This window comes from Paramormyrops kingsleyae, chromosome 1, assembly GCF_048594095.1.
Source record: "Paramormyrops kingsleyae isolate MSU_618 chromosome 1, PKINGS_0.4, whole genome shotgun sequence".
Lineage (NCBI taxonomy): Eukaryota > Metazoa > Chordata > Actinopteri > Osteoglossiformes > Mormyridae > Paramormyrops > Paramormyrops kingsleyae.
The window spans coordinates 3,550,636-3,566,099 of NC_132797.1; the positions used below are offsets into that span (position 1 = coordinate 3,550,636).

General features: G+C 46.3%; 1 protein-coding gene across 2 annotated transcripts in view; it reads right to left on the reverse strand.

Annotated features, from left to right (window-relative positions):
- Positions 1–15,464, reverse strand: part of LOC111833292 (protein O-mannosyl-transferase TMTC2-like) — a 75,242-nt gene that overhangs the window by 35,239 nt on the left and 24,539 nt on the right. For both annotated transcript variants that reach the window (XM_023791437.2, XM_072716929.1), the window contains exon 2: positions 3,101–3,671. In XM_023791437.2, coding sequence (XP_023647205.2) covers positions 3,101–3,671 — 571 coding nt within the window. The remainder of the gene's footprint in view (positions 1–3,100; positions 3,672–15,464) is intronic.

The window sequence follows — 15,464 nt, forward strand, 5'->3', positions numbered from 1 at the left end:
TGAGAACAGGGAGGGCCCTGGCAGAGGACCTGAGACAGAAAGCCAGCCTTACGAAAGCGCCAGGCTGCGCGGCACCCGGCCGGGAGTCGGCGAACCGGCTGACACCAGAGCAGTGAGGACACTTAAGCAAAACCAAAAACGAACAAAAAGAAAACGGGAAACAGACTCGCTCTTCTGCCTCCTGGCAGCTTCTCTGAAGGAGGATCAGGACGCAGCGTCACCAGCGCGATGGCGCAAGGTGTGGTCAGGTGACCCCGCCTGCGGGGGTCAGCGAGACCAGGTGCCCGAAAGTCTCCGGCGTGAATGGAGGAGGTACAACTCGGAGCGAGCGAGTGCAGGGGCACAGCATGGCCAAAAGCGAATCCGGGCTCCCAGAGAAACCACTGAACAAGGCTTTATTAAGAGCAGAATAAGCAGAGGAGCTGGGCCTGATCTGGCCGTGACCCACTGTGTCAGTCGCTGGAAATCCATCAGGACTCTGAAGGGACAAAAGCATCCTGCATGGGGGGGCACTGACAGCGGCTGAATAGTCTTCTGATATTTTATTTAACCCCCCCCCCCAACACACACACTGTTTCCCAGTTACCAGTGAAACAAAGAGGCCAATCAGGATGGCTTAATTACTATAGCACGCCTTCTGCAACATTACGATAAATCAGACACCCTGTTCGATACGCACATAACAAAGGCTCACAGATTCCAATGCCATTTTGTTTCTTAAAACAGCCGACTTCAACACATCTGGAGCGGAAAAGGACATCTGGACATTAACGGGATTGGACAGTTTCTCTTAACACCCATATAACATTGTTTTTTTAAATCAAAAACCAATTAGCCCCGTCTCCTCCTCCGTTAGCTGCACGCACTTTCACAGGGAAGCCGAGGGCTGCCGTCGCCCGGCGTGAATGGGCCACGTTTCACCGCCGGCGAGGTGGGGCACTGTTATATATACCTCAAACTCGTAGGGACACACACCCCGAAGGACGACGTGTTAATGGCTGCTTCCCTCAGACAGCCAGCCTCGCCGCTGACTCGTATCCGTGGGTCGTATTTCAGCTGAGAGTCTGGCTGCCGCCGGCCATGTCCACCTGCTTTGTTTAACGTTTGAGGAGCCTCCATTCCACGCGGGAGTTTGCCGGGCCCAAGGCTCCAGGCTAAATGGGAGCCGACCGGCAGGGGCGTAGGAAGTAGAGGGAAGGGGGCCGTCCCCCCCCCCCACCCGGTATTTCATTTGGCTTCAATCATCCCCCTAGTAAACAGACCTTTGCGTTTAAATTATTAAGCGGTGTCACCCCCAATATCAAACTCTCTCTTACGCCATCACAGACCAGTTACTGCGGAACATTCCAGAACTTAAGCCTCCTTAAGGTGGCGATGAGAAACACGAGTGTTTGATAATTGGCTACAGTGAAGATCCAGATAAATGACAGAGCAGAGAAACACGCGTTGGTATAAACTGCAAATAAATCAGCAAAATAAAATTGACGAGTCCGTGTTTATTCTCTGCTTTCTGATCTATTGAGGCAGCAGGGGATGCTGGCCAGTCAGGTGCAGTCAGCACAGAGGCCGTCAGACATGAGGGATTACCTGCTTCATCCACCACACCTCTGCTCGCTTGCTCTCTCTCTCTCTCTCTCTCTCTCACTTCATACCCAGCCGACAGGCTGATAAAAAGCCTGTCTGCTCACATAACACATGTGGTGCACCCCCCGGAGGACAGGCCTTCCGACAGGTTGAAAGGCAAAAGAATCAATCACAGGGCGGGAGGCAGACGGAGTCCAATGGAGCATGACCCCTTGGCAAAAGCCCCACCCCTTTTATAAGAAATGGGTGAATGTGATTGGCCTGCGCCCAGGACAGCTGACCACGGATTAAAATCACACACACACACACACACACACACACACACAGGTTTGTAATTATATCTTTGTAGGGACTCTCCATTCATTTCCGTGGGGGAAACTATAATCACAACATGACAACCTTAACCCCTACCCAGCCCTAACCTTAACCACAAGAAACCGAACAAAATATGAGACTTTTGGCATTTTTAGCTTTTTGATTGCATTCAGAGATCTTTGTGTGGACCTGAAAAATGGTCCCCACAACGTCAAAATAACAGGTTTTTAACACATTGGCCATTTGGTCCCCACAATGTAATATAAACATAATCCACATACACACACACACACACACCCACACCCAGAAGAGGCACATTTAATATTTCCTCGTTAAAAATATACAGCCATGTTATTAGGCAGCAGACAATTAATCTTCACAGCCTGGATGTTTTCATTACAGGCCACTGGTTATTAATATATAGTAACAAATTAATATATAATACCCTGTTTTATATATTTGCATACCACAAGCTTGCATGTTCCTCTGCATATGAATATATACATATGCATATATATGTACATATATACACATACGAACGCATCCACCTTTTCTGTATTATTCAGAGTAAAAAAAGCTTAGCCAGCCCCATAAGGCTGGGCATATGCCACAGATGCATTTGAGGTCACAGGTGTGCCTCGACTTACAGTGAGGAAAGTCAAATATGAATATGATAAATATGAAACTAAATAATGATACGGCCAGTACGGACTTGCTGCCTTCATGCTGAGTGATTATCTTAAGTTTCGTCTCCAAGGTAATTGCTTTCCTCTTTTTTTCTCACCAGAATTAGGAGACACACTTGGGTGGTTAGCAGACATAAATTTGATGAAACACAGGAAGAAAACACCATACGATACAGTGTAAAACGCTACGAGATGTTTATGCTCGCAATCGCTGCAGAGACCGTACAGTGTGGCTGTGTGGACACTGCTATCGCTTCGCATCAGCAGAGAGTGTCGTACGGCATATCACTAGCCCGGCAAGAGATAAAAATTAAAAGTTTGATGACTACTGAATGTGCATCACTATCACACCATTGTTAAGTCGAACCTTCATAAAGCGAGAAGCATCTGTACAGTCCAATGAAACACATATGCAAATTTACACACAAGTGAAAATGCACAAATATATTTCTGGAGGCAGTTCCGCGGAGAAGGGAATTAGGAAAATTAGAGATTATGAACCAAACATTGTTTACCTTGCAGAGGAGGGTGATGATTTGCCGGAAGCTGAGACGGTGGACGATGAAGACATCGTAGAGGGCGGCCACGGCCAGCACGGTGACACCCTGCTCCTTCCACAGCATGCTGAAGGCAGCACAGGCCAGACTGGCCAGGAACCAGGCCCAGGAGCGCGTTGTGGCGAGCCTGAGTGCGCAGTGGCGAGCGTAGCACAGCAATGACAGCAGGAACAGCAGCGCTGCCCCCACGTCGGCCCGGCCCACCACGCCTGCCACCGCTTCCGTGTGTACAGGGTGCGAGGCAAAGAGCAACCCGGCCACCAGTGTCCAGAGGCCCCCGCCCAGCAGGGGGCGACAGAGGCGGGCGAAGAGGCCGGTGACGACGCAGTGGAGCATCACGTTGACCAAATGGTAGCCCCAGGGATCCAAACCTCCCAAGACATAGTTCAGTCGGAAGGAGAGTGTGCAGAGGGGCCGGTATGACTTGTGGCTGCCACTGTGGGTGAGGAGGGTCCCCCAGAAGTCGTTGTAGAAGATGCTGATCCAGGGGGTCTCTGGGAGCAGGTCCTGGTTCGTTTTGATTGCACGGCTATAGAAAGACAGAGGGGAAAAAAAGTTAAGCAGTCCAGCCGTATTAACTTCGGATAGGGTTACCACTTAAGCCTGCCTGAATATCGCATGCACCCACCAACATATGATCAGTGTGTAGAGACTGACAGGATTATGTAGGCAGGTGTGCGGTTTATAAACGGGAGGAAAGTTCACGATACGGCTGGCTGGAGCCCGCAGAGCCCAACCTCGGACCTCATGAGGTCCGACCATAAAGAATACCATTAGCAAAAGCACGGTTCCATTCAGCAGCCAAAGCATTACGTTGCTTCGGCTTGGTTATGGAGGAGTTTTCCACAACTAGAAAATTACACCCACTTTTTATGTGCGCTGTTAAATGTCAACCGTGATTCTCGAACATCGACTTCATGCGAGGGAATCTAAATTGTTACTGAAACCAGCATATTAAACATTATTTATAACTGAAGGCTGCTTCCTGTTGAGGAGAAACAAGCTTGTCAGTGTTTGTAATAAATAAAATCCCTGATTTCTCATGCTATTTTAAAGACCCACAGCACTACTTGGGAGACTAATGATATGCACTCAAGACCAAATGGCAGGGTATTTTAGTTCCCGGACACAATCCTTCATTATAGTGCAAAGAAGACTGGATTAGAATCTGAGGATGTTGGCCCCAAAGAAAGAAAGGGTGGAGCAGGTCATCTCATTCTCATGGCGACATGCAGGGAGAATTAGCCACCATCAGGATACCCGCTCGCTGTTACTGGAAGCCTCCATGACTCCCGACACGTCTCTGAATTCTTGTCTCCTTCTCGCAAAGCTAATTTACGTCCATCTGAAGCAGACGGCGCCTCCGTCTGGCCCCGTCGTTCGCAAGCTCACAACAAGGTGCTTATTTCCCCAAACCGTCTTGAGTGACAGCCGAAACAAGACGGTAAACCCCACTGTAATTAAACCTCCTGGGTACTGGCATGTCGAATAACATACAGATATTTAATTAAAAACTGTTATACAAGGGACCTGACAGATATCACACAGAGAGCTTAGGGCTCAAAACAGGCCCTGGGGCAATTAGCGAGAGTGACGGCGGGGGAACACAGGTGCGCCGGAGCCAGTTAATGAGCTACATTGAGAGGACGCACTCAGATCATCTCGAGGAAGATGACAACTGCGGCTCGGACAGGATGGCCGAGGTGAGCTGAAAGTTTGCAAAATGCAGGAACGCAGAGCCCAAGCGAGGTTTAGCCTTGAGATGAAGAGCCCACTTTGAGTAAAATATTTGTGTGTCTGCCCAGAGACGGGCTCAGCTCTGAGGCTGCTGGTGAAGCTGCGTCATGACACTGGACAAGCACTGGAGATCACACCCAGCGACCCGGCAGCTCAGAGAGCCCAGCTAAGGCAGAACTCTCAAAATCAGGATTTGATAGTGCTGCTCGATCTACCACCGCAGTCAAATTTATGCCTAACGTTCTTAGCCAAAGCCACGTCTGCTTTGGAGAAGACAGGGTCAGGCAGTCTCTGGAGCAACTGGAGGTTATGGACGATGCTCAAGGGCCCATCGGTGACATCATTCTGCAGACGGTGGGATTTGAACCAGCAACCTTCAAATTAAGTCACACTGCCTCCAGAGAGATGTGGGAGCTCAAACTGTTTTAGCTTGTGGTATCTAAGGGGACAATATAAGAAGGAGCTGGTCAGAGCAGGAAGTCAAAGCATAGATGTTACAGTTGTGCTGCTTATATGAAAGGCTGCTTACTGTTATGAAGCCATGCGCTGCTTTGATGGCATAAGACTGGCAGCTTTTCATAAATACATTGTCATTTTATCCACAAACCGCAATTTGTTGAAACATGTAAACCCAGAAATCATGACAGGCCATAAAATGATGTCCAAAACAAGCTGAGCTCTGCGGTAATACCTAATGACAAAACAGACAACCCAGTAACATGTGAAACGTAAACAGAGCACTACTCAATACAAGGGAACTTGATACAGGAATTTAAATATCTCTATGGCATTTATGTATGGGTAAATGTGCTGGTCAAAACGCAATATATAAACGTGTACGGCAAAGATGATTCAATTTTTAACTGCAAATATACGTATATGCATGTAACCTTAAAGCAAGGAAACATCAACTGAGACATACATCTCTGTGGGCTAACAGGAAAAATGGCCTCGTAAATAATGAATGAATTGCTGAAATTGCACATATAGATTTGTCTTACGTCTTTTGACAGAAAAGCGCTTTTGAGAAGAGGTGCGTAAATCACGTCATGGCCAACATCGTTTTTTACGAGACTCATGAACGCACAGCGTTCACCTTCACAACGACCATCACTGCCAAGGTGGGATCAACACCAGGACCCAAACCTCCGCGCGTCACCGCTGCTCCACACCCTCGCCAGTGTAATGGAAAAAACTACCGGGAGGCTCTTCTGTGAAACCCCTCCTGGCTCGCTTTCTGCGAGGCCCCCATCAGGTGAGCCAGGGTAGTGTCACTCACCACCACCCTGCTTCCTCACTAACCCGGCTTGTCCCCAACACTGCCATTCTTAGCCTTAAAGGGGCAGTGTACCCCAAAACTGAAAAAAGATATGTTTTGGAGGGGGTATAGTATCTCTCCATATAGGCTGTTCTCCTGGGACTTTCCTAGTTTTGGAGATTCAGCCACAGAAATGTCGTTCTTCTCTTGAATATAGTGGGACTGAATGGCATGATTTCTGTGGTGATTAAAGCGGCGGAAAAATACAGCCACAGAAAAAATTAAGACCACAGCACAATTTTTTTGTTTCACTTATTTCTCAATTTATGGGTTCTCATCTGTGAATAATGATATATATATATTATGCAAACTGCAGCCTGGTTCTTCCCTGTTTCTCAGTAATGAAGGGCTCCTTCCTTGCTTTATGGGACCTCAGTCCTGCTTGTAGGAGCCTGATACAATCTGTCCTAGCAGTGCACTTCACACCTGCACTTAATGTTTCCCATTCCTTTAGAAGGTCACTTGATGTCATCCTCAGATTGATGAGAAGCTGCCGGATAAGTTAACAGTCATCTCTGGCATTAGACTGTGGCTTCCGTCCTTTACCTGGCTGGTTTCTGGTCGTTCCCAGTGTCTCCTGCTTCACCTTGTTCTTGTGTCCTGCTGTCTTAGAAACTCTGATCCTGGAAGCAGCCTGCTGCTCAGCATAGCCTTCTGTCAGCAGAACCAGGATTAAGCCAGGATTTAAAAATTCAGATTTGTTTAAAAATATAGAGCGGTCTCTTAATTTTTTCCATACATTTAAAAAACTCAACAGCATCATCTCTTACAAGAAATCTTGACCTGGTTACTCATGACAATCCACAGACTTTGTAGGAACCGATATTCGGATCGGTATCGGCACCGATCCAGACCTATTTGACAGATCGGGTATCGGCCATGCGTGACCGAGCCACGTCCTATACTTACTTATTTAGTTTTTGGCAATCTCTAAAAAGACAGCTCCTATTTTGTGTTAAATCTATGTGTACAATCAATCGCACGACAGCTCTTTCCCATTTTACATGTGTTTTTCAACACATTCAAATCGAACGCTATCGCTGCCCCTCAGTCTTTTTTGCTACTCAGTGGGTGTGAGTACAGTGACGTCCGCCTGCTGTGACGTCATGCGCATACCCTTCGCAGTACGAGGAGCGTAAGATAAGACGTGACGATCTGGGAGTATTTTACACTTTTAACAGAAACCAGTAGCACAGCGATTTGCAATCTTTGTAAAATAAAGTTTTGAAAGGTGGGAATAGCGTTTAATGGACAATGCCACTTAACAAAGCGCACGCAACTGTGTGAGACAAAAAAAAGCAATGGATGATCTGGGAGTCGCTAACCTGGTTTTGCGAACTTGCTGCAGCTTGTGATACAAGAGGGGCTGCCATCGCAACAAGGTGTAACTGAGCTGACGCCAATGGAAGAAAAAAATTCAAATTTTAAGCATTCGCCACTTGTGTATACTTGCTTTAAAGATATTAATATTGAACTGCAAATGCCTCAAAAAAAGCTTAAAACAAGACGTACAAACAAGGTGGAACAGTACGTTATGTATGTTTGTAGTAGCCTGATGAAATATTTTTTGTCATGCTTTTTTTCCATCTGTATTTACTAGCTTATATATAATTAATATTATATATAAAGTATAATAAAGTAAAAACATCTCTTGTATCGGAATCTGTATCGGCAGCTGTGTATCTGAATCGGATCGGAACTGAAAAAATGTGGATTGGCCCATCCCTAGTAGGAACTATTTTCTTCTACCGGTTCTCCACACATAAACCTTGTCACTGCGCAGAAGATATCACCATGGTGCTCGTGCTGATATCATCTGCGTAGTGATTCAATTGGTGTGTAGTGTTCGGTAGGGAAAAAAAATCCTACATTGAATGGCTGATATCTCCAAAACTAAGCAACTCCCAGTAGAATGAGATAGCAGATAGCACTGTCTGAGCCTCTGTGTCGGTGAGCAGGAGGTCGCCGGTTCGAGCCTCGGCACGTCTGCAGGTCCTTGAGCAAGGCCCTTAACCCCCAGCTCCCTGGGCGGCTGCCCTTCGCTGACAGCTTGCTCTCACCTACCGAGAGTAAGTGAGGGGGGGAGGCGTAAAGAGAATTTCCTCACGAGAATCAATAAAGTATCAATCAGTATTAAAACATATCTGTTTTCAGTTTTGGGGTGAACTGCCCCTTTAAAATCGTCCTTAAGGACAGAGCATCTGATTACTCATTCTGACCTCATGTCATGAGAAGGCCTAGTTCCTCCATGAAGAAAAAAACAAACCCCACAGAATCATGGTTCGAGTTAAGGCCTTAAGGCCCTGAGCAGGGACGTGTTTTTCCATTGAATTTCTGTGGGATAGAAAGGAACGAGCACTGTATCTACCGTCCGAAAAACATCCCAGCCCTGGCGAGAGAACCTCCGTGGAAAACCACACCAGTAAATGCAAGCTGGCGGATTACTGCCGCACCCCCCCTACAGCATGTGCGGAAGCCGCGCTGATGGGGTAGCCTGATGTTTACCCGCCCCCACCCACCCCAAGCACTAAATTAATCTCGAAGGCCTGGAGCCACAGAAACACCCAGAAAATACCCCCTCCCCCCACAACTTATCATGACACACCCAGTGATTGAAAGATTATTTCTTCATGGGACACAAACAAATGAATCCCCCCCCCCCCTCTCTCTACCCGCCCACCCTCCCACTACCCAGTCAGGAGGAGGAAGGCTGACGATCACTATTTCTCGTTACTACCCCCTGCCCCACGCTCTCACCCCACCGATGAGTATGGCTTGGCTATTGCCCTGTCGTGGATCTGACCACAATGGGGAGGGAATTAAATGCCCCCCCCCCTCCTCCCTTCTGTGTCTGGGATGGCGGTCCGGGCAAAGTCTGTCAAAAGCATTCGCTTTTCGAGTGACGGATTTTGCTATAATGGTCACATTTGTGCTGACTTTCCAGAATAAAATACCGTACTGACACACAAGGAACATCTGTGTCTGTGCTACTCAAACTCGTCTAGATATTGCAGCATGTGGCTCAGTGGGCTAAGGCTCTGTGCCTGGGATCAGAAGGTCGAACATTCAAGCCAGGCCTCAGCACGTCTGCAGGTCCTAAAGAGAGCAAGATGGGGGAGGCAAAAAGAGAATTTCCCGACAGGGATCAATAAAGTATCAATTATTATTATTATTATTCAGGGACTCACCTAAGCTCCATCTCACGTGACCATCAATCAAAATAAACATTTTGATGCACTCCATCCTCAATGGCCTGATTTACTATTCCCACAAGGAATGGATGGATGGAATTATGACTGAAATCGGATGTCTTAGGATCCGTTTAATCTTAGTTTAGCTATGCTTGGTTTTGAAGTAAACACTATAGTTTACCTATCCACTACACATGCGGGTGGACAGTCAAAAAAACTCCAAAGTCCTTATTCTCAGTTTCAGTGTCAGTGTAGTTATGGTGTTTTGCCTTCATGGGGCAGTACAGAGATCTTCATCATTACAAAATGCTTTCAGACATGGTGACCTGAAACAACATCTGAGGGTGTAGTCTAGACGTGCAGGTGGGGGGAAAAAACTCACTGTTTAGCCGTAGGGAGGAGAATAATAACCAAACAATAGTCAAGCACATTCATGTGTCTTAAAATTCACAGTTTCCAACATCCTGCGCAACGCAGCGGCCTGCGAGGGAATCAGGAAAGTCTCTCCCATCAGGGAGAAGTTCATCTATCAGCTGCACCACATTAAAGGATAAAATGCTGTGTTTGCATGCAATCTGCTAGAGCGTTTTTACATCTGTCATTTAACCACAGCGGCAGGCATGAATAGGACAGCAAAAGGATGTAAATAACTCTTCATTAAAAAGGGAGCTTTTACGTGTGTGCCGGGCTTGAGATTTGACAGACTTCACGTCACGACAAAGCTCTGTAGGGAGGTGTAGGTAATCAAATTTCCAAACACTTAAGTCCTTATCAAAGAGCAATAACCGCAAGATTTATGGCAGCGATTAAATGCGATAGCTCTGCCTTATTGAGTTAGTATGCGATATGTTACTTGCATACATAAGCAAACAAATAAATGGCTCCAACAAGACAGGCAACAGCCTGGTTCTTAGGAAAAATAACCAGTCAGACCAGGGAAGCCTTTTTCACGTAAGTGTTATAATACAGGTTTGGTGTAGAAAGAACAGTGAGCTGGATTCTTCAAAATGCCTCTGGATTGCGTCGGCATGCGCTTTCAGCACGTTTTCTCGGCCCTTGGCCACTTGCGTCCTCCTCCTTTGCTCAAAGGCACATCTGTATGGGGGTTCAGCACGGCCCCCCCTGGGTGGGGTTTGTACTCAGACATTTCTGGGAGAGGTGGAGGCAGAAAACGACTGCATTTACCACATGCCTTGCATTTACTTGTGTTGGGTATCCTTCGTCTTGCATTTACTTGTGTTGGGTATCCTTCGCCTTGCATTTACTTGTGTTGGGTATCCTTCGTCTTGCATTTACTTGTGTTGGGTATCCTTCGTCTTGCATTTACTTGTGTTGGGTATCCTTCGTCTTGCATTTACTTGTGTTGGGTATCCTTCGTCTTGCATTTACTTGTGTTGGGTATCCTTCGTCTTGCATTTACTTGTGTTGGGTATCCTTCGTCTTGCATTTACTTGTGTTGGGTATCTTTTGTCTTACATTTACTTGTGTTGGGTATCCTTCGTCTTGTATTTAATCTCGGCATCATGTCGTAATTGCTAGCTCATCGTTGGGGTGTTTCTAAAAGTAGTAAGCTCTGCCAACAGAAATTTCCCCCAGCCATCACATGGCAATAAAGATTCTGGCTGTGACTGTCTTTTACGAGACATGGTTTGGGCCCGGCCTGTTTTCATGGGAGGAGGGGATTCGACCGGCCAGGCAGGTTACTCCTGCTGGGGATTCAGCCCCTTGCCATTGAAATATTATCCCTCAAAATAAATGCCAGTGGAGAACTAATACAGTATTCATGCCCCCCCCCCCCTGCATTTACTGAACAAATAAAAACAACCTTGATTGTTCTGTATTTTACACAGAGTGCACAGGACCATTAACATCTTAAAATAAGACAATTTTTTTTCTCTCGTCAGAGCATCTTGCATCCTCCTCCCTTCATTACTGGGAATATTTCCACTGTGTCTTGGTTACCTATCGATTTGCATAAATTCATTATTTATGGGGGAGAGAATTAATGCCAAACACCTGGAGGCCATTTTCCTACTGGGACGTAAAAATGCAATATCACGGAGCTTTGAAACAGGAGACCTGTCTGCGCAAGACAATTAAACCAGGGTAATGCTCTACTTAAAAAAAAAAAACAAAAAACGTACAAATATAAAAAGGAAAACTGAGCTTCCGTTGAGACACATCTAAACTGATGTCAGGCCTGAGACACTGAGTTTGGATCCGTAAAAAACAATCACAGGAAGCTGTGATCACTTATCACCAGCTGCATGTAATGGGCCAAGTTGAGAACCGACAGCTAATGAATTTACTCAACAAACAGTCGAACAAATAATAATAATAAAAAAACACAAAACACCCCGTCACATTCCTGTCATTCTAGGCCAGAAATGTGAAAAAAAACAGAGCTGTCTTTGGCAGATGATTAGGCAAAATGGCAGGTCAAAGCAGGTTCCGATAACAGGATTTAGGTAGGAACCATGGCACATTTTTATCTAGAGCGCCCACAGAGTGATTATAGTCCAACACATGAAATAGTATAACAATCAATGAAATGGCTGTATTTTGTGGGAATTTAATTCTATTTTAATTGTGCATGTAATCAGACCCGGAAGGAATCTGAAATGGGCCACCGTTTAAGATTTCCCGACAGGCTTTTAAACATCACACCTGCTTATGGGCCCAGAACCAGCAAGCCACGTCACGAGGTAGCAGCTAATTGTTGCTAATCCATTCAAACCAATGGCTAGCATGCAGCTAGTGACACTCAGGCTTAATAAGTATGATTAATGACACTGATACATGAATGTGGGACAAATGATGCAATTAGCAGGGTGAGTCGTCTTCTGAGCCATTAATGGCCCCTTCTGAGAATAAGACCAGGACTCCCTTTTCCAGCTGGACAAAGCAGATACATTCAATAGCAGCTCTGAGCGGCTGCCTATTCAAACCTTACGTCTAATCATTATATGACAGATTGACCCTCTGAGTCCCACAAATCCACTAATATCTCTTTGCTGGAACAAATTATTCATGTGTTATTCCATAAAGAGCAAATTAAAAACAGATTATGGGACCTCTGCGTTCCAGCGGCTGATTGGGACCGGGGTCCAGTCTGATTACCTTCTATACAACGGGACGGGCTTCCTACAATGCAGATATCAGCTTAGTGTATGGAAACCAGACCCATAGAGTCACTTCTACCAGTCGACAGAAGTCAGTTTTAACAGTACCTGATACAAAAAAGGGAGTCCTTACTTCACAAAATGCTAGACCAGTGTTTCCCAACCTGGCGGTCCTCAGGGATTCACAAACAGTCCACATTTTTGCTTCCTCCCTGCTCCCGGGTGCAAAAAAGTGGACTTTCTGGCAGGAAGATTGGAGGGACGGGTCCCCGAGGACCGCATTGGGAAATGCTGCACTAGACTAACTCATACAGGGGCCACAGAAAGCATTCAGAGACAATGCTACAGTATTTTAAACCAATGAAACCCAACAGGTAACGTGACCACCGCCCCAGCACCAGCCTTTGGGTGAAAGTAGCTGGACTGCAATCTGCCCTGAATTCCAGCATTCCTGGAAGCAGGTGCTGGTGGAGGCGTGTTGCCCTGGATAACTCCTAGTTGCATCATTTGCCTTTCGGTCGGACGCTCAGGCTCATTATTGATGGGGCCAGTAGAACAGCACCATCCCTCAGGTATTCCGTGCCTGGCAGGAATCTCCCGGCACTCAGGGCTATTCTCTGTGTTCAGGGCTATTTGCAAAGAAATGGTGCTCGGCATGAACGCGGGGACACCGAGACCATCTCAGAAATGAATTATTTGTAAGTTGTAAGAGAGTCCGTCTCCTTGCGCTGCGTGTCCACACAGACCACCGGCTCTCTCGAGGACGTCCCATGTGACCCTGGAGTTCTCTTCGAAATTCATCTGCACTTGGCATTTTTTGCGAAGTTACACTAAATTCAATGCAGAAAAAGTTTCATGAGCCATTTCTTCATCCTCTTTCTTCATCCTGACTATGTTTTATTGCAAAACAGGACTAGCTTTGGATGGTAAGTTTTATACCCTGGAAAAAGTATGCGGAAAGGTCTTCTCATATTGGCTGCTTTTTTGGCAGTTGCCAGCACACAAACCAATCAGGGTGCTCTGACAGATAATTCTGCCTCAAGGATTGGTCATTAACCAGAAAAGGCATTGGCTGCTGTGATATCCAGGCAGGCTGCTACAGCAGTGACTCTCCCCGCATTTTTTCTTGCCTTCCTAGTTAAGTGCTCTGAGCAGGTGGGGGTCAGCAGTTCACACAGCTGTAGTTCAGATCTTCTCCCAAGCAAGGTCAGCCAACATCCTGCGGGTCATTATTTTGGATGAGGGCCACACTGGTTGTTGACTCATACATTTGTTAGCTTTAAGAAGTTATACTTGCGGTCAAACTTAGCCACATCAGACGGTGAAGTGCCGTACTCAGACACAGGATGTATCTCATCCAATTCCACAGGCCCTCTACACATTCAGGGTCATGGTAGAGTGAGATCAGGCTAAAGCAAGTCAGTCCCACGGCATGGCACCAAACGAAGGGTAACTGAATGAACGACACCCCTTGGAACAGACACCTTAAACGGTGAAACATTCTCTGCAGCCTTTGTGCTGAGGTCCCATTTAAATCCGAAAGCCATCCCGACACTGTCGGGCAGCAAACGCCATGTCACTCATTAATTAATGCAAACGTGCTTCAGTTTTTAAGTTTTGCTTATCTGCTATCCCAAGGAAGCTCAGTCTGGAAAGGGGTGCTAACCCAAGATGTTTATTTAATGATAACGATAAGCGCGAGGCCTCTATACCTCTTTCTGGAAGCATCATCAGCGTTGTCGTTCAGGATGGGCGACATGGCTTTTGTGTCTCCTGTGTTTTTAAAAAACACAAGAACTCCGAAATTGTGCCTCCAGGTCACCATTAAGATGCACAGCTTGCATTTCTCCCAGAGGGGCAGCAGAGCTTGCAGTCCGCAGTCCCACATACTCAGACGGCTCATCCAGCAAACCGTGTACGGCATCACAGCTCTCTCCGTGCCTTTTAAATTCCCTGGGTATATTAAAATATTTCTAATAGGAATATGTATTAATGTACTTAATATGTACTGAATATTCAGCTCCAAGTTTTCAAGCAGTTTTTTTCCATGCCAAATAATTCATAATTATTTGTGGTGTTTCATTTTGTATGGTTGAATGAATTCCACCATCCCACTGACCGTCAAAAGTTACATCAACACCACAGAAGTTCTGTATCTACTGAAGGAAGACTCAGTTTCTGCTCTTCTGCAATGTCTAATTAGACTGAAAACAAGATTTCTCCTCTTCATAGCATGCTTTCTGTACGTAATGTCGGCTTGTATTGCGTACACTTAAAGATGTAAATGATGGGGGTCTGGGCCGCTATCACCTCACTGGGCAGGAAGCTTCCCCAGCAGCTCCCCCATCATAACACCCCCCCCCTCGCAGCCCCTGCTAATCAAAGGAATAAACGGGGGCTTCACTTTCACCACATCCCAACGTGTGCCAGACCTGCAGCCATAATCAGGTAAACCTGAAAGTGCCGATTTGCACAACTAGTGGCCCAAACTAATTCAAAGTTCACTAATGGCGTTTTTCCACTGCCACCAAGAACCGAGCCGTACCGCAAACTGATGCTTTTCCATTGAAAGCTATCCGGGCCGTACCCGAGCCGTACCCGAGCCGTACCCGGGCCGTACCCGAGCCGTACCCGCATTGTACCTGCACTGATCCGAAAAGCGTGACCAAATCGAGCTGATAAATCAAAATGCATGGTGATGTCAGTGATCTGTGTTGATATACATAGATTATGTTAACGAAAAAAGGGCATATCTGCCAAGCCGATCCGTGTGCGGTGGAAGACCGAAGTGAGCAGGAACTGTGCGGTAACTAGGGTCTCTTCACGGTCCGGCTCGGGTACGGCTCGGTTCATGTCCAGCAGTGGAAAAGTACTTTACTTGTATCTTACAATGAAATATTAGAGTATAACTTTAAAAAAACAGCAAATAAAAATACCCTGTAATAATCTTAGCT